We start from the raw sequence: 20,271 nt of genomic DNA, 5'->3' as shown, positions 1-20,271 counted from the left end.
ATAAAAGATGGGTTGGTACAAAGGGAAACCCTGTCCTGATGGAAGATGAGGAAGGGCTGTACCGCCATGAGGGCCTGTAGTTCAGAAACCCTACGAGCTGAAGTGATGGCCAGAAGGAAAGCAGTTTTCCAGGACAAATATTGCAAATCTGTTGAGGCAGCAGGTTCAAAAGGAGGCAATGTTAATTTTTCTAGTATGTAATTAAGGTCCCAGGCTGGTATTGGTTGCTTCCTTGGAGGTCTTATATTCTTAGCCCCTCTGAGGAACTGTCTTAATAGTGGGTGAGAGAATAAAGGAGGATCCGTGTTGAATTCTGCAGAAATGGCTGAGGCATGAATTTTTATGGAAGAAAATGAGAGCCCACTGTTCAGTAGTTCAGCTAGGTACTGTAAAACCTGAGGCAAGTTCAATTTTCTAGGGTCCTGGCCTCTTTTCTCATTCCAACAGCAAAACCGCTTCCATTTTGCGGAGTAAGCTTTTCTAGTAGATGGTCTTCTGGCCTCCAAAATGACATCCTGCACCTCCTTGGAGAGTAGGGTCTGTTGTGGTGTTAAGGAATTTTCCATGCAGCGAGGTTGAGTGTTTTCAGCTGACTGTGAAGAGTTTTTTAGTTGTTCTGAGTCAGCAGAAGAGGTATTAGAGGCAGGGACCAGGGAGGGGTATGCATTAAGCTTCTCAGGAGTGGATACCAGTGTTGCCTTGGCCAATCTGGAGCAATCAGTATCATCCTTGGTTTGTCTGTTCTTGCTTTCAAAAGTACCTTGGGCAGAAGAGGCAGAGGTGGGAATGCATAAACTGTCCATGCTGTCCAACAGAATGAAAGGGTGTCCACTTTCCAGGCCTTTGGATGGAAGGTCCTTGAACAAAACTTTTTCATTTGATGGTTCCTGTGGGAGGCAAAAAGATCTATGTCTGGCATCCCCCACGCTTGGATTATCTCTGTAAACACCAGAGGATGTAACTTCCATTCGTGTGGATCTGTCATATTTCTGCTTAGAGTGTCTGCCAGTGTGTTTTCCAGGCCTGGCACGTACTGTGCTTGAAGTTCGATTTGTCTTTCCAGAGCCAAGTTCCAAAGAGTCATGGCTAGTCTGCACAAGGGGTATGAATGTGTTCCTCCTTGTTTGTTTATGTACCACATTACTGTGGTGTTGTCTGTTCTTATCAGCAATTGCCCTGGATGCAGGAAGTCCTTGAAAGCTGTAATTGCATTTATTACTGCCAGCATTTCTTTTTGATTGATGTGCAGGTGCTTTTCCTTTTGGGACCATCTGTCCTGAATGCACTTGTCCTTCATGTGCGCCCCCCAGGCGTAGTCTGAGGCGTCTGTGGTTATGACTTGTTTTGCTTGAGGCTTGCAGAATGGAAGGCCTGTGTTTACTTGACATGCTTGGGCCCACCATAGAAATTCTTTTTGTAAGCATGGAATTATTGGTACAATTGCTTCCAAACTGTGACTGTGTTGAGACCATAGATGTTTTAGGTACCATTGAAGTTTCCTCATATGCAGCTTTGCACATGGGATTAGAAGAATGCAAGATGCCATGAATCCCAGAGCCTGCAGGATTTTCCTTGCAGTAAGCCTGGTACTTTTTGCTAGTGTTTTGAAGTACTGAGATAGTTGCCCTTGTTTTTCTGGCATAAGATATGCCATCTGGGTGTTTGTGTCCAAGCTGGCACCCAGGAAGGTTATTTTCTGAGATGGTGTTAGCCTTGATTTCTCCTTGTTGATGGTATATCCCAGAGAAAGCAGTAACAGTGTCACATATGCCAGATGTTCCAGTAGTATGTGTTTGCTGTCCGCTTGGATCAGGCAGTCGTCCAGATAAGGGTAAATTTGTATCCCTTGAAGTCTGCAGTAGGCAATCACTGATGCCAGGTACTTTGTGAATACTCTGGGCGCAGTAGATAAGCCAAAGAGCAATGCAGAGAATTGATAGTGGATTGAACCTGCAAGAAATCTGAGGTATCTTCTGCAGCTTTGTCTGATTGGGACATGCAGGTATGCCTCCTTGAGGTCCAATGTTACCAGCCAAAACTCCTTGCCCAGCATGGGAAGAAGTTGCTGTAATGTGAGCATCTTGAATTTTGGTACGAGTAGAAATGTGTTTCGAATGGATAAGTCCAGAATGGGTCTCCAGTCGGTTCCTTTTCTTGGTACCAGAAACAGTCTTGAATAAAAACCTTGACCTTGTTGGTGCGTAGGTACCTTTTGTATAGCTCTCATGTTTAGGAGCTTTGAAATTTGTAATTTTGCCTCTGCCCTTTGATTTTGTGGCAGGTTTGGCATGCCTCTCATTTTTGGAAGAGTGTGAAATTGAAATTTGTAGCCTCTGTTTATAATGTCCAGTATCCATTTGTCTGTTGTGACAATATGCCAATTGCTTGCAAATAATGCTAGTTTCCCTCCCAAAGGTGCTGCCAGCTGAGACTTGCTTGGCATGGAAATGAAGGAGTCATTGGGTTTGCTTCCTGTATTGTTGTGCACTGTCTTCACCACCTCTTGGTGCTGTAGATTGCCATTGTCTGCCTCTATATGATCCTTGTGATTGCCCTCTGCCCCTTGTGCGTCTGTATCTACCTCTTTGGGGCTTGTCAGTGGCTGGAAAGGACCAGTTTTTTGAAGGCCAATTTCTGCTAAAACGTGGTGGTTGGACCTGTAATAAAGCTTTGACAGTTTGCATAGATTTGGCTTTTTCTTCCATTTTCCGTAGTATCTCCTCAGCATTAGTACCAAATAATACATCCTTTTGTAAAGGAGCATCAAGAAGTTTAGCTTTCACATGATCAGGCAAATTTTGTTCCCTAAGCCAGGCATGTCTGCGAATGACTGATCCTGTAGCAGCCGCTCTACTGAAAGCCTCTAGGGCATCATAACCACATTGTAAGGTGTGTTTACCCACTTGCTCCGCACTATGCATCATATCCTGTAACTCTTTTAAATCTGGCTGTTCAGGTTGAGACATTTTGTTCCTTAATTGTGATAACAGGTACTGTTGATATTTAATCATATGAAACTGACAGTTTAAGGATCTCATGGCTAGGGTGGCCGAGGTATATACCTTTTTACCCCACCTTTCTAGAGATCTGGATTCCCTTTCTGCAGGAAGTGGATTCTTGGCAGTGGAGGCCTTTAATCCCTTGGGGCCTTGTGAAATGGTTTCAGGGTCAGCATTATGGCCTTTGTAGAGAAATTGGTGAGAACTGGGTACTCTGTAATACCTATCAGGCTTTACTGGTGCAGGAGGCAGAGAATCAGGGTTAAGGCAAGCCTCCGAGTAGACATCATCTAGTACATCCAAAACATGGGGTATAGCCAGAGGCCTGTGCTGAGGTAACCAAAGAAATTCCCTAAGCCTTTTCTTGGAATCTGAAAAGTCTTGGCCTTCCCAATGGAAGTGTTCCCTCAAGGTGTGCAAGGTTTCCCCAAAAGAAAAATCCTCAGGAGGGGATACAGAAGGGATGGACTGTTCTGCATCTGAATCCTCAAAAGGGGAGTAAGATTGTTCCTCTGCATCAGAATGTTCTGATAAAATGGACCCCTGATCAGATGCGTGAGATTCTTCCTCCACTCTGGGTCTCTTGTCAGGAGGGGGCTGAGAACCTCTGATAAGAGTAATTAGATCCTCAGCCATTTTAAGCATCTGTTTCTTAGGCATGTGTCCAGGAGATGGGCCCTGTGGAACAGGCCTCGTGGGATGCCTGGCTGCTTTGGATTTGGTAAAGGCCTTAATTGAAAAAGCAGATGAGGGCCTAAATACACCATGTGTGGAAGTGGACCTGTCCACATTAGTAGGCTCGACATTAGCAGGGACTTCGGTTGTAGTCTGGGAAAGGGCCGAGGACCCAGCAGTCTCGGGTACAGAGGACACCGCCAAAGGAGTGTCGTCGGTAGTCAGGGAATGCAAAGGTGTCTCGCTGAGTACCGGACCACGTGTAGCCTGTTTTGGCGTGGTGTCGGCGGGGACCGAGGGCCTCGCGGGTCGGTCCTTTTCCTTGCGTTTTTTGGACAAAACGGTAGTCGGAGTGTCCGACGACATTTTATAGTCAAAAGCTTTACCAAAGTAGTGTTGGGCGAACTCCGCCCGACGCTTGATAGTGCGTTTATTGAAGGTAGCGCAAAAGCGACAGCCCGAGACGTCGTGGTCTGGGCCCAAACAAGGTATGCAAAGGGAATGGAAATCCTTATGCGGTATTTACTTCCCACAAGAAATACAATTATTAACTTTTTCTGACATCGGTCTGAGGCAAGAAAAGGTTCCCCAACGGGGTACTTAGCTTTAATGAAGACTTCGGTTCCAATTATTTTCGTAATTCAGGAGCTGGCCGACCGGCACTTGCGAACTGCTTCTGCTTCGGGCACCGCACGGCAAAAAAGACTGAAGAACATGGCATCGGCTGTGTCTTATATACTCTGGCCTTCCTGACGTCAGAAGAGTAAGCGACGACAACCGACGCCGGACCAAGACTTTGGAATTCGGCCGACCGAGGGACCGCCTGACGGCTGAAAACCCATCTGTGATTACTGCAGCTGTATGCACGATGAACATCCTCTAAAGCCAGCTATGAAGGCAGAATTGCAGCAGACACTTAAAACAACCACAAGGACGTCTATAGTTATATCAAGAATCTCCATGGCAATACCCAGTTTTGCTCTGAGTTACTGCACAATGCTGCCTCCTATACTGATCTAGCAGATATTGCCAACATATTGGATTACAGATTCAGTGCCATTTTTACCCATCTCTTCCCCAATAAACGACCAATCACAGTACCAGAGAAATGCCAGCCACCGAGCATTACTGCAGCACAGGTTAAAGCTGCATTGTCCAAGGCCAAGAATACAACTTCCATGGGACTCGACAGTATCCCTGGATGTGTTCTATATGAACTACAAAGTGAACTGGCACCAAGTCTGTGTGCCCTGTTCAATCACAGCCTTACCTCAGGCTTTGTCTCTACTGAATAGCGCACTGATACAGTCATCCCTCTTCATAGAGGGGGAGCGACTACAGACCCTGGGAATTATCACCCCATTAGCCTGATGAGTCTGATATGTAAGGCTATGGAGCGCATCATCATGGACCTAATTAACAAGGATATAGGGAATCTCCAAACTCTAGATCTCACGCAATTTGGTTTTGTGAAAAGTAGATCATGCCTGCTCAACCTGGTTGACTTCACTGAGTCAGTCGCCAGAGTTGTGGATGAGGGCAAGGCAGTTCATACAGCCTGCTTCTATCTAGCCAAGGCCTTTGATACCATTCCCCATTCAAGAATTATTGATACACTCACCAAACTAGGCATCAACCTGTATATCACTAGGTGGGTTGCAAATTTGCTCACAGATAGAACCCACAGTGTGAAAGTAGCAGACTCCAAATCAGACTGCCCAACAGTCACGAGTGGAGTCCCACAGGGATTGGTCCTGGGTCCTCTCCTGTTTGGCATCTACTTCTCAGACGTCCAGGCTAACACAGAGGGACTCTGGCTGACCAAGTTCACAGACGTCTGCAAGATGGGAGCCATTATTAACTCCCCAAGTGATGTAGACATCCTACAGAAAGGCCTCACTGAGACCAATGACTGGTGTCAAAACCATGGCCTTAAGCTTAATGCCAAAAAATGCGTCGTCATTCCTTTTGGGAAAAACTCAGCTCCCACTAATTACCACATCAATGGGAGCCCACTGAACACTGAAGGCATTATAAGAGATCTGGGAGCACATGTTGACAGCAACCTCTCCTTCGACCACCACATTGCCACTGTGGTCAGAATGTCCTTCTATGTGGCACATCTCATTACCAAAGGTTTTGCATCCAGGAAGAAAGAGGTCATCATCTCTCTCTACTCTTCCCTCAGTAGACCAGTCACCGAGTATAATGCCCCATTTGGCATGTACCTCACTAGACACATGCAACAGCTGGAAAGGCCACATAAGTACCTCACGAAGAGGATCCTAAGCTTTAAACACATGTCCTACATGGACAGACTCAAAAAACTCCAGCTATTCTCCATCTCATATCATCTACTAAGAGGTGATCTCTGCTTGAGTTACAAAGCCATGTCTGACCCAGCTCTGTTAGAAATGCAAAATCTAAAGAAATCCATATCCCTCCACATCACATACTCCAGAGACCTCAGACTCATTACCACAATCAACAGAACATGCTGGAGGGACAGGTTCATAACCCTGAGACCACCCATGCTCTGGAATAGACTTCCCATAAATGTCAAGCAGAGCACCTCACTGGCCCTCTTCAAGAGAAATCTTGATGAGTGGATGGGAAATAGAACGTTCACTGCGGGGATCACTCCAGTGGCTGTACTTGATATAGGCACTGGGAACTAACATCGGGCGGCACAATGCCAGGGCACTTCTATGGGCTAGGCTTGTAAAGGCTCCAGGGCCATTAGCCTAGTACACACCCATGAACCATGAACCAAAGCCCCCAAGGGAAAACAGCATGCCCAACACACTAGTCATAGATGACTCGATAGTGAGGCACACTGATGTCCCACTCACTAGGTTGAATAAGGAGAAAGTAACAGTCAGCTGCCAGGATCCACCACATAATGCATGCACTCAGGTCCCTCAACAACAGGTACAAATATGACTCTGTCATTGTACATGTGGGTGTGAATGACCTGAACCGTACCTCCCTGGACTACATGAAGAGAGACATGGAGGAGCTCTTGGATTATGTAGCCCAGGCAGTTATGACCATAGCCCTGAGCAGCATCCTACCATCACCCACAACCCAGAATCATACCACAGTACAAGTAGAAAATTATTGATTTCAACAATTGGCTAAGTTTCTGGTGTCATTCTAAGGGGATCCAGTATCGGTCTGCCTGGGACGACATGACTGACAGACCTTGATGCTTTGCCAGAGATGGCCTTCATCTGTCACCCCTTGGCTTCTGGATACTGGCCAAGGCTCTTACCACCCCCATAGTGCCTTTTTGTTCCAAAGACCAAATTACCGCCATAACAGCTACAAACAAATGCAATCTGAGGGTCATGCTGCTCAACGCTAGAAGTCTAAATCTCAAAATGCACTTGCTTGAAGCACTCCTTAAAATGGAGAACATCGACATTTGTGCTGTAACAGAGACCTGGTTCAAGGCAGCAGAAGGCACCCCTGCACTACCAGGCTATACCTCATTCCATACCTTTCAGCCCTAGAACTTGGACCACAGCTCCAAAGGCAGTGGTGTTTCCATATTCATAAAATATGCACACACCTTCAGACAGGTAGTCCAACATAATGCATCAGAGATACTTCAGGTGCAGCTAACATTGGTTAAGACAGCAATTAAGGTTGTAGCCTGCTATAGGTTCACAACCATGTCCCAAGACTCACACTCCACATTCCTAAGTACCCTGGAGAATATTAGGCTCCACCTAACACTCTACTGGGCGACTTTAACTATCCCTCAATTAACTGGGAAAAATACTCATGTACTAATACATTTGCCCAATGTTTCCTGGAATTCATTAATTCCAATGCCCTGGACTATCTTGTTCTTACCCCCACTAGAGGTAGCAACATCCTTGACCTGGTCATTACTAACATGGGCGACCGTTGCTCTATACCAATAGTCAACTCCTCCCTGGTTAGATCCGACCACAAACTAATCATCTTGATAATCTACCCCCCGCAAAGGTAACCACCATGAAAAACTTCTACAAAGCTAACTTTGGGCTCCTAAAAACAGAGGTGGCTACCTTCACGGCACCCATGCAAATGGAGAATAGTTGCATGACCCCTAAATCATACACCAATGCACTGTGCAAACACATATACAAATGCATGGATCTCGCCATACCCAATAGAACCAAGATGCTCTCCTACAAAAAAGGAAGCCAATCTGGTGGACCCCTGCCATAACCAAACTCTACAACAGAAGGAGGAAACTGATGTGGAATAAGGTGAAGTCCCAAGAATGGAAAAACTCCATTATCAACCTCAACAAAAAGTTGAGATCCCTCATCAAATCCTCTAAAGCTAGCTATGAAAACAGAATTGCAGCAGGCAGTAAAGATAGCCACAAGGCCTTCTATAGTTATGCAAAGAATCTCCATGGTAATACCCGGATTTGCTCTGAGCTACTGCACAATGGTACTTCCTATACCGAGCCAACAGATACTGCCAATATTCTGGCTGACAGATTCAGTGCCAACTTTACCCCCCCCCCCCAAGGACCAATCACAATACCAGTAGATTGCCAAGCACCCAGTATTACTGCTGCATAGGTTAAAACAGCACTGCCCAAGGCCAATAATACAGCTTCTATGGGACCTGACAATATCCCTGGCTGTGTTCTACATGAACTACAGAGTGAACTGGCACCTCACCTGTGTGCCCTGTTCAATCACAACCTCACCTCAGGGTTTATCACTACCAAATGGCGCACTGCTACAGTCATCCTTCTCCACAAAGGAGGAGCGACTGCAGACCCTGGGAACTATCGCCCCCCCATTAGCCTGACGAGTTTGATATGCAAAGCTATGGAAAGCATCATCATGGATCTAATAAACAAGGATATAAGGAATCTCCAAACTCTGGATCGAACATGGTTTGATTTTGTGAAGGGTAGATCATGCCTGCTCAACCTGGTCGACTTCTTTGAGTCAGTTACCAGAGCTCTGGATGAAGGCAAGGTGGTTCATACAGCCTACCTTGATCTGGCCAAGGCCTTTGATACCATTTCCCACTCAGGAATCAAAGAAAAATCCCACAGTGTGAAAATGGCCGACTCCAAGTCAAAATGCCGACCAGTCACGACTGGAGTCCCACAGGGTTCGGTCCTGTGTCCTCTTCTGTTTGATATCTACTTCTCTGAAGTCCAGGCCAACATGAAGGGACTCTGGCTGACAAAGTTCACAGATGATTGCAAGTTGGGAGCTATTATTAACTCCCCAAGTGATGTTGACATCCTACAAAAAGGCCTCACTGAGACCAACGACTGGTGTCAGAACCATGGTCTTAAGCTCAATGCCAAAAAACATGTCATCCCCTTTGGAAAAAACCCGGTTCCCATGAATTACCACATCGACTGTAGTCCACTGAACACAGACGGCATTATAACAGATCTGGGAACATAGGTAGACAGCAATCTCTCTTTTGACCACCACATTGCCACTGTGGTCAAAAAGTCCTTCTATGTGGCACATCTCATTACTAACAGTTTTGCATCCAGGAAGAAAGAGGTCACCGTCTCCTTCTACTCTTCTCTCGTTAGGTCAATCGAGTACAATGCCCCATTTGCCATGTACCTCAATAGACACCTGTAACAACTGGAGAGGCTGCAAAAGTACCTCACAAAGAGGATCCTAGGCCTTAAACACTTGTCTTATATGGACAGACTCAAAAAACTCCAACTATTCTCTGTCTCATATCATCTACTTAGAGGTGATCTCTGCTTGACTTACAAAGCCATGTCTGACCCAGCTCTGTTAAAAATGCTACATCTAAAGAAATCCCAATACCTCCGCACCGCATGCTCCAGAGACCTCAACCTCATTACCACAATCAACAGAACATGCTGGAGGGACAGGTTCATAACCCAGAGACTGTCCCATGCCATGGACTAGACTTCCCATACATGTCAAACAGAGCACTTCACTGGCCCTCTTCAAGACAAATCTTGATGAGTGGATGGGAAATAGAAAATTCACCCCGGGGATAACTCCAGTGGCTCTACTTGACAGCGGCACTGGGAACTAAGGTCGGGTGACACATTGCCAGGGTAATCCTATGGGCTAGGCTTGTAAAGGCTCCAGGGCCATTAGCCTAATACACACCGATGAACCAAATTGTCACAAAACATTTTAACAATAATTTTACAATCTTCAAAAATAAAACAAAAACATCTACAGTTTAAATTATTATAACAAATTAGACAAAATAAAAAATATTGGTTAAGAACCGATAGAAGGTATATGACAATCATTTAATATTTAGAGAAATTTTAGACAGTTTGTAGAGAAATTAAAGGTAAGCTAGTCTAATACAAATAGAAATTGCAGTATGAAGTGAGGGAAAAACAGGCTAATGGTACATTTAGAGAGAAAGTCAGGGAAGAGAACTAGATAGCTGTAAGCAGTGGCGGCTCCTGCTATTGGACTGCAGCCCCCCCCACCCCCCACCCAGCTGTACAAAAAACAAAATAAAAAACTTTTAACAAGTCCCGGAACTCGTGCATGCATGCTCGGAACTTGAATCCACTCAAATCCAGACTGCTGTTTAACCAGTCCAGATTCAGAAAGAAGGTATCAGTCTACAGGTGCCCCAGAAGTCTATGCAGGTTACAACTGCATACACTGGAAGGGGATCGGACTGCAAGGGAGCTGTTGCTTGCTTTTGCATGGGGAATGGACTTAGAACTGCTGCACTTTGGCCGTAATGTGTGTGTGTGTGTGTGTGTGTGTGTGTGTGTGTGCGCACGTATGTATGTGTAAAATGCCCCAGTTAACTATAACTGGTGGCTAGACAGCAACTCAGGCTCAAACCCTGAACCTTGGGTGCAGGTAGCAAGAGCCCAAATTCCCTACCCACTACCACTTTTGAAACATTTTCAGATTTTTGCCCCATATTTTTGTTCTGTTCTGTTCCTCATAAAATCTGTGGTTTTCTGGATTTTGAATTCACTAAATGACAGACATCTGAATTTCAGACTTCATATTCTTCAGAAAGTACATGGTAACACAAAACATTTTATTCTAGCAATTGTCTAAGTTTATAAGATCAATATTTGAAATTTGCCCATATTTTAGGGACTGTATTGCCCCATTATTGGCTTTGTCCAGTTTTTTGTGCTAAGGGGCTATGGTGAGAACTGAAGTCACTAAATGATAGCCATTTAAGTTTCATTCTTCCTCTCTTTCAACAAAGAGCTGATTTGACATAGTGGTATGTTGCTCTGACTGTAGTGCTCATGGTCCTGGATTCAAGACTTGGCAGTGAAACTCATGGTGGTAGCAGAGCATTTTATTCTAGCAACTTTCCAAGATTATACAAGCAATGTTTATAATGTATCCCTGGTTTTTGGGCCCCCCCCCAATAAATTTTGGCTTTTTCTAGACTTCTTGTGATCATGTGCTGGAAAACTGAGAGATACATTTGAGTGTTGCATGGATTTTACATGGAGCTAAGAGCTTCAGGGGAAGATAAGTTTAGTGCTGTTTATGCTGAGTCTACTTGCACTGGTAGTGTACTTGCTTTCAATGCAGAAGGCTGTGGGTTCTACTCCCACAGTATGTACATGCATTGCTGATACTGTACTGTGTTGTACTTTTAAAGGGGGTGGATGCTGCAGTCCTGAGAATGTCCTCTTTGGCGAAGATACCTAGTAACTATGAACTTGTTATCAGTTTGCCCTCCATTCCCGATTGCAATATTACTAGCTTATTATTTTTTAATATAACATGGGCAATTTACTCCTCAAGGGCAACAGGCACTTTATTTGTAGATGAAACAATGAAATATAAAGTTGTTTGCTAACAGCAACCTCTTCATTAGTTAGAGATCTCTTTAATGTGGAATTATTTAGATAACTTTTACTTCTGCAGAGATTGTGCATATTTATTGATACTGGTGGACTGTAGAAGTTTCAGTAGATTTTTATGATGGAAATGTTCTGAACTGGGAAGTCTTGTCATTATTGGTGCATGCATTTTGTTTCATTGTTTACTCGAAAAATGTTCAAAACAATAAATTTTAGTTTCTACTCAAGTTTCTAATAGTTTTACTAGCTCATGCTAAACTTACACTAATTTCTATAAGTAGTCTCTGTCTGTCTCTATTATCAGTTATAATGCTTATCTAGTGTCAATTCCTGTTTCTGTATCGAAAGTTGTATTTTTTTATCTAGTGTCTAATTTTGTTTTTTGCATCAAAAGTTGTATTTTTATCTATTGTCAGTTGTTTGCTTCTGTATAGATGATCATATTATCATATTGTACAACTATCTGTATTTTCTGTACTGAATGTGGAGCTTTTCTCCCCGGGCCTCCACTGTAAATGGACATGTGTCTAATCGGACTATCCCGGTAAACAAATGTAAAATAAAAATAAATAAATTTAAAACACTCCCTAACAACTGTACTGTATTATACAAGGAATATAATTTAATACAGTCAGGAAGGTGTATCAAAGAACACATGTATGTTTCATGTGCAAGGGGCCTATAGGTTCATAGGTAGGTACAAGGCTATCGGCCCAAGGGCCTAAGTAAGCCTAGCCAACAAGGTTCCCTGGCTTACGCCACCCAAGAAAGCTATTTTCCTGTGCCACTGTCGAGCAGAGACACAGAAGTGATCCCTGGGGTGTATTTCCTATTTCCCATCCACTCATCAAGATTTTTTCTTGAAGAGTGCTAATGAAGAACTTTGCTTGACATAGATGGGTAGCCTGTTCCAGAGTATGGGAAGTCTCTGGGACAGGAATCTATCCCTACAGCATGTCCTGTTTGTTGTGGTGACAAGGTTTAGGTCCCTACAGCGTGTAGCTTGGTGGGTTTGGGATTTCTTTACGTGTAGCATGTCCAACAGCTCTGGGTTTGACATAGCTTTATATGTTAGGCAGAGATCACCTCGGAGTAGGTGATATGCTATGGAGTAAAGCTGGAGTTTTTCAGGCAGTCAGTGTATGATTTGAAAACAGCCCAAAGTTAATCTTTATCTGCCACTGGCCAGATGTATTTTCTTTGAATGTGGGTTTCAATGCTGTTTTAATGAATGTGAGTTTCAAGGGAGAAGTTTTAATGGTAAGTCTATTTTCATTGTGAGACTACATTGCTTTGTTTAGCAGATGTCTATTAGTGTTTGTACTGTAAAATGTAAAATAAAACTTTTAAATGAAATCCAAATCATCATAGAAGTAAAGCAGTATGCACATTACAGTGTTTACGGTAAATGGGGTGAAATAGCCAAGTAATGGGACACTGGAATGGCTGCAGGGGGAAGGCCCCATTTGACCATGATTTTTGTGGGAGGGGTGACAAACTCAGACACAGCCCCGGCTGAACTATACCTCTCAACTGTCCAGATTTTCACAGAATAAATAGATTTTTGCTTCTTATCTTTAGTTTGTTCCTCATAAAAGTTGTGGTTTTCTGGCAAATCATTTAGGAATTAAGTCACTAAATAATGACAGACATTGAGTTTCAGACTTCATACCCTTCAGAAAAATGCATGCTACAGCAAGATCTGTTATTCTACCAACTGTCTAAGTTTATACAAGAGCAATTTTTAGTACTGTCTGTATGTTCCCCCAATGTATTTGGCCTTGTCCAGATTTCCTGCATTACGAGGTTGAGAGGTACGCGCAAATAAATCGCTTTACAGAAGTCCCCACCTTTGGCTCAAAATGTTGCTCTCCCCCTAATAGCAATTTTGAAAGAAAATGTGAAGGGTTTACAATTAATAAATAATTGTAATGGTCAGAGTTATAGATTACTTTTCTTTCAGAAATACATGTAGATTCTCTTAATTTGTCAGCTGCTCAACTTGACAGTACTAATATTAAAAAAGTGTCCCGTCTTTGACAGGTTCCCAGCTGTATTGTGTGGCTAGTTTATATTTTTGCATCACATTTTTGGTCAGTTTTTCATACAATTTCTGGCAAATTAGTGTCAAATCATTAAGGATTGAAGTTAGAAAATAATGACAGGCATTTCAGTTTCAGATTTCATTCCCTTTAGAAAATTCATACTAATGCAAGATATACTATTCTATTATCTTCCTAAGTTTATAACATCAATATTTAAAAATTGTCCTTATTTTCGGGCATTTGTCCGACTTCTATTTATGGCTTTGTCCAGATTTCTGACAGGTATGACAAATGTGTTAGGGCCATCGCCATCAGCCAGAGACATTTCAAATTGTGACATACCTGTTGCACCCCACTCCCTCATGTAGCGACTCTGTATGTGAAGTGTAAGTGTGCAGAGTATCCAACTAAAAAAATAGCAGCAATACACAAAATAGGAAGGAACCGGACCACAATTCTTATTAAGCTTTCGTTCATTTAATAAAACACCACAAACGTCATCAGAATGAATATAAAAACCATAAAACCACCCTTTAAATACTTCCCATGTGCAAAAAGCATCCAATGACAAAGTACTACCAATAAATTCTTTAAATTACCACTCTTTTGTAATAGTAATTTAAAAATACAAGTACCAATACTAAATAAAATAATTATATATAAAAATACTGAAACATAAAAAGAAAATAATAAAATAATGTAAATAACACTAACCATTCCTTATTTTATTTTTAAATTACTTTGCAAGGAGAAGTGGTTTGAGTTGAGTGCTGCTTGTTTTTTTATACTTGATTTTGATTGGCATTCCAGTAATGTATTTAAAAAGTAATTTATTTTTTTCATGCCTCGCAACTTTTTTGTTTTCATCTAGATAAGCTGTCATGTAGCCAATGCACCAAAATATATTTTTTCTTCTACACTTCATTCTGTCTTGATTGGACTCTCATAATGATGGTTTGGCACCCCGGGCAGCGTATTTAAAGTCCCAGTTTTTGTGGTTTTGAGCACAGCTCTGCCCCTTCTAGTTGGTCACACCACTTCCCATTGGCCCCACCCATTCAACTGTCTCCTGTAGCCCCCTTTGATTTGAAGTCACCAGCTGCCACTGGCAGTAAGGAAGTAAGTGAAGAAGGGAGAGTAAGGAGGTATAAGGAATGAAAAGGTACTTGTTCACGTTTAAGGATATAGCTTGTCCTGGTTTTGACCAAGAGCACTGCCAGATTTTAGCTAGGAAGTCTTTCAATGTGGTTTTGAAAGATGTCTTTCATTAACACATCATAGGGACCCCCCCTCACTTCCAAGCCTCACAAATCCCCATCTGTTTATTTTTATTTTATTTATTTTACATTTGTTAACCGGGATAGTCCGACTGGACGCGAGTCCATTTACAGCGGAGGCCCGGGGAGAAAAGCTCCAAATTATTATACATAAGCGATAGATGTATACTGTTGGCAATGTTTTACATTACTTAAGATTAATAATAAACATAGATAAGCATACTTATGCACACCTTATTTAGCAATACAGCTCAACAACACATTAAGAATGAACTTGTTTTTCAAATCAGCTTCCAGTTATGATAAAACAATATTTAAGATTAATAATAAACATAGATAAGCATATGTATGCACTTCTTATTTTGCAATACAGCTCTACAACCACTAACCTTAAGAATACACTTAATTTTAAGTCAGCTTCCAATTGTGTTAAATAGGTTTCTGTAAGTATAATAGAAAAAACAAGCAGATAGTGGTCAAAGATGATTATTGTAGTTGGAAGACAAGAGTTAAGAGTTCGTCTGAAAGGGGATTACATTTTATAGTGGGAGTTCCTGTGATTGTAGAAGATCAATAGTAGACTGCATTATTCCTTCCTGCAGTGGGAGTTACTGAGTTTGTATCAGGACAATAGCAGACTGCATTAGACTTTGCTGTGGAGGGAATTACTGAGTTTGTGGCAGAAAAATTATGATGCTGCAATTAACATTGCTGCAGTGGGTATCACTTCTCATTTAGTAGCTTATATTACTGTTAGTATGAAGTCTCTTTTTTCTGATGATACAGATATTAACATACCCTAGGGATTCCCTCAGTTCAAAGCCTGACAGATAGCCATCTTTCCTACATTTCCTTTTTTGTGATGTTATAGTCACTAACATATCCTAGGGATTCCTCTTATTTGGATACCTGACAGATCTCCATCTATTACTACAAAGTGTCTTTCTCCGATTTGCTGCCTTACAGTGATCCATATCCTGATATAAACCTTCTCATTTAGTAGCTTATATTACTCACCATGGATGTGCACGATTCACACCACACCCCTGTTACAGCGAAGCTGTCCATCACAACATCTGCACTGATTTAATCCTGTTTATCAGTGTTACATATATTTTATTTCTGCATCAGATGGCCCTGCACTGCATACCACAGACATGTACCATGCCTTTCCCAATGCATTGCAATTCTTAATCCCAGCCATTTCCTTTCTTTTCTAGCAATGGACTGAAGCTCAGTTCATCTGCAATAAATGTAATGCCTTCATTAAAATATAAAGCAAAATTACCTCCATATCTCTAACTTCCTGCTTCTTCTAAACAACCCAAACTTAGGTACAACTAAATACTATGCTGTTAACATCAAGCCTGGTTTCTCCACTTATTGCACATACCAGGCTATTCTTACACAATTCTGCATTCCTTAATTTATCATAATCTTTCCCTTTTTATTATACCAGATATCATTCATCCCAACAAAATTCTTCTCTATCTTGTACTCCTCAATCCATCTCTGTCACTACTCAGTTCTATTTAAATTATACTTTGCACTAATATACTCCTTCAGCTAAGCTTTTACATTTCCTTTGTCTCATCACTTAAATACATACTCTCTCATAAAAGTCCTTGCTGACCAATTTACTACTCTAAACGCCAACTACACCAGCCCTTTTTCCTTCAATGCCTTTGTGACCACTCACTGAATTCCTTAAAGGAAAACTTCACCTACAGTGTAGTTAACCTTATCCCAGAGTTATTTCTTCCTCTATTACCTTAGTGTTGTCCAGTACATAGAACCTTTCAAAACAAACTCTCTCTCTCTCTATATATATATATATATATATATATATATATATATATACACACACACATACAGAGAGAGAGAGATGTATAGACAAATACACATTTCCTATTATCTCCCTGCCATGAGACATTACAGTGAAACCATAATTTCCCTAGTTAAATGTCACACTGCTTCAGAATAGAATCCTTTTCAAAAATGCAAGGAAGATTTCATCAACTAACTCTTTGGAAAAAGACTTTCCCTTTAACTATTAAAGTGCGTTTTACTCAACAGATGGCACAATGAAGTTCTAGCATGTTACAAGGGTAAATAAGATAGATATAGATAGTCAGAGAACATTCATAAGGAATGTCAACAACATCCTATTCAACAATTCACTGGTCATCAAAGGCAAATAGAAGGCATAATTCTAGCAGCTTCTGAATGAAGAAAACTCCCCACAGATGACATACTGCCTCAAACACAGCCTACAATGGAAGAGGAAGGAGAGACCACCCTAGAAGAATAAAGAACAGCACTAAGGAAAATGAATTCAGGAGAAGTAATAGGCTCAGATGAGATCACAGCAGAGAGAGGTAAATGCCAGATAAAAGCAGAATAACCATTCCAATGTCAGTGTACAAGAAAAAAGGGGACATTCATAACTGTGGGCAATAACAGAGATATCAAACTCCCGTAACAGCAGGAAATTGCTGGATATGATATGATATAACTGACAAACATGCAGTGCAATGATATAGGAGATGAGCAGTTTGCATTCAGATGAAGATGCAACACAACCAACCTGATGCTTGCAGTGAAACGGACAGTGGAAAAGAAGCTAAAGATGAAGAAACTGCAACTAGGCACTCCTAGACTTGGAGAAAGCATATGACAAGGTCCAAAGAAAGTTGATTTGGGCAGTCCTGTGATGGTTTGAAGGCCCAGAAATGTTGGTAGAACTAGTGCAGGCTATGTACAAGGACCCAAAGACACAAGTGTAAGCTCTGTTTTGACTCAGAGGAGCTCTGAGCCCACTGCTGTTCATATTGGTGACGGACTACATTAGCAAACAGGTTGGGGAAGGCAGACCAACAAAGCTACTGTATGCAGATGATGTGGCGTTACAGGCAGACTCTGAACAGGAACATCAGTAAATAAGGGACTGGAATTCAAAACTTAGGACTCATGGCATGAAGCAGAGTACAGACAAGGCAGAGAAAATTGAGATAGAAGGGAAATAAGATAGAAGGGAAAATAATGGAATAGGTTAACAGCTTCAAGTACCTAGAAGGGTTGGTTAAGGGGAAGGGCTAGCAGAATGAAGAGGTCAAAGCTAGGATAAGAGGGGCTGCAACAAACTGGCACAGAGTATCAGGGGTATTGTGTGACATGAATAGTAAGGTGTACAAAATGGTGATGCGACCAGTATGTCTCTATGGCATGGAAATCTGGGCAGTAAGAGCAGAGCAGTTTAGGAAGCTCAAGGTGATGGAGATGAAGTGCCTGAAATGAGAGGTAGGGTGCGCACAGTGCAACAGACAAAGCAATTATGACATCAGAGTAGAACTCAGAATAGCTCCAATTGCTGAGAAGGTCAAACAGAACAGATTACGGTAGTCATGGCACGCAGAATATGATCTGGTGAAGCATATTTGGGAGAGGGAGGAAAAAAGGAAAGAAGAAACGTGGACATCCAGCAAAGAGATGGATGGAATGCATAATAGAAGACCTGTGACAATACGGCATGAATGTCAAAGAAGGCAGGAAGGTGGCATTGAATCGAGAGACGTGGCAACAGTTGAAACACACCAACCTAATGCAGAAAAAGGGAATTGATGAGTATGGTGATGACACGTTTTACATGAAGAACTTGTTAGATATATAATAAAACATACAGGCAGTTGTCGCCTGCCTTAGTAGTCCTTTGAAATTACCTCGGAAAGTAACTGAAGAATGAGAGTGCAGCAGGCAATTTTCAAAGTTGTGGGTAGAGAGATGAATAGAGGACCAGAATTTTTTAAGGATGCAAAAATTTGAAGATTTAACATCTTTCTTTCTTATCTTTTGTCTGAAGAATATAAAAATGAGCAATAAAAGACCTTTGTTTACCATAAGCAAAGATCATTTTAATCCAATAAAAACATAACGACACTGCTTTCACAGAACATCTAAGACAGTGAATAATATGATCCATATAACTAAATGGAGGAAAAAACACTTATTTAAGATGTCTAGACTGTGTAACTATATGGATATAAACTGCATTCTGGGAGGAGGACAAATATTATACAGCCACATCTGCATGGTTCACTGTAGCTTCCTCTCTCCCTTGGAATTCACCTGCCCCCATGCATTCTTCCCATGAAAGGTATGTAGCTACAATTTCAGTCATTGATATTCTCCTTCTATTGTTTCACGTTCTTTACAAGATACTACAAAAGACTACAACCTGCTCTACCAAACAGATTCCCTAAGCTACATAGGTTGTCCACAGCCCCAAAACTTAACCACCTTTTACATTCAGCCTTCCCTCAGCTCTTGTCTTCTTTCCCCGAAATTCTGCATGACAGATGTACTGTATTTATTTTGTTTTACTGCCCTTCACAATGCTACTGTACAACTTTTATTAGATTGTCCTAAAATGACTTGGCAAAATTAAGACAGCAACTCTAATCTTAGCCAAATTAAAATACTAAACTTGCAGTAATATTCACAACTCTTGCATTACTTAATACTTAGGTTCACAGGTTAGTACTAAGCTAACTGCCCTTGCGAGCCATTTTAAGCCTAGCCAATTATCCCTTGTGATACTCAAGCCCTGCACCTTGTGTTTGTAAGGCAAACACCTTAACCATTAGGCCACCCTCCCAAACATCTATAAGCATTCAACAAACACTACTGCTGTGCTATCCAATAATTCCTACCCAAAGACATTATATCCTCACCAAATAGTTATCACCTACTTCTCTACTGACTGCATTTTACTTCAACTTCAGCCGCAGATGCAGCTCACTGAGTGGGAAGAGGGTAAAAATAAATAAATAAAACAATGTCATCTCACGTAATAGCAATCACAGAGAGGAAGTTTTTTTTTTTATGATCCATGGTGCATTAAAACCATCTGACTGCCAGCAAAGCTCTAGGCATACTTTTTAGTTATTCAGTAGTCTTATTTTGTCCATCACACATGTAAAGAGAATGTTCTAGTTTAATACAATTTATACAGTACTCATTCATTTACACACAAAACATTACCTGCGTTTACAAATGTATTTGCTAAACAAATCGGGCAAGATAAAAACTCACACTTTCACTTTGGAATGGGTTTAAGAAGTTTCCACCCATCTCACCATCATCTCGAGGAGTTCCTGGGGGGTTATTCATTCCTGCCAAGTTACTTGGGGAATTCTGTGGAAACAAGAAAGGATCAATATAGAATCAGTCCTTTTGTGTGTTCACTGCAGCCCACCACATGTAGATGAACTGCAAATGTAATCTATACACAGAGACTTAACTTACAGAACAATCCAATGCTCATCACATATTGTACACTTAAATGACCCATTTAAAAAGTACAGCCTAGAAATATGGGTGCAGACAGAATGATTATGACATACACTTCTATCATACTGGAAAAATATCAGCTTTTC

At 41.7% G+C, this 20,271-nt stretch overlaps 1 protein-coding gene across 3 annotated transcripts in view; it reads right to left on the bottom strand.

Moving 5' to 3' along the window:
* The window catches only part of SSBP4 (single stranded DNA binding protein 4), a 1,807,268-nt gene that overhangs the window by 37,318 nt on the left and 1,749,679 nt on the right, over positions 1-20,271 (bottom strand). For all 3 annotated transcript variants that reach the window (XM_044053843.1, XM_044053842.1, XM_044053844.1), the window contains one exon: positions 19,928-20,029. In XM_044053843.1, coding sequence (XP_043909778.1) covers positions 19,928-20,029 — 102 coding nt within the window. The remainder of the gene's footprint in view (positions 1-19,927; positions 20,030-20,271) is intronic.

This window comes from Protopterus annectens, chromosome 13.part0 (genome assembly GCF_019279795.1).
Source record: "Protopterus annectens isolate FY-2018-M chromosome 13.part0, PAN1.0, whole genome shotgun sequence".
Classification (NCBI taxonomy): Eukaryota; Metazoa; Chordata; order Ceratodontiformes; family Protopteridae; genus Protopterus; species Protopterus annectens.
The sequence above is the reverse complement of the archived record's forward strand: the minus strand, read 5'-3'. Positions and strand labels throughout refer to the sequence as shown.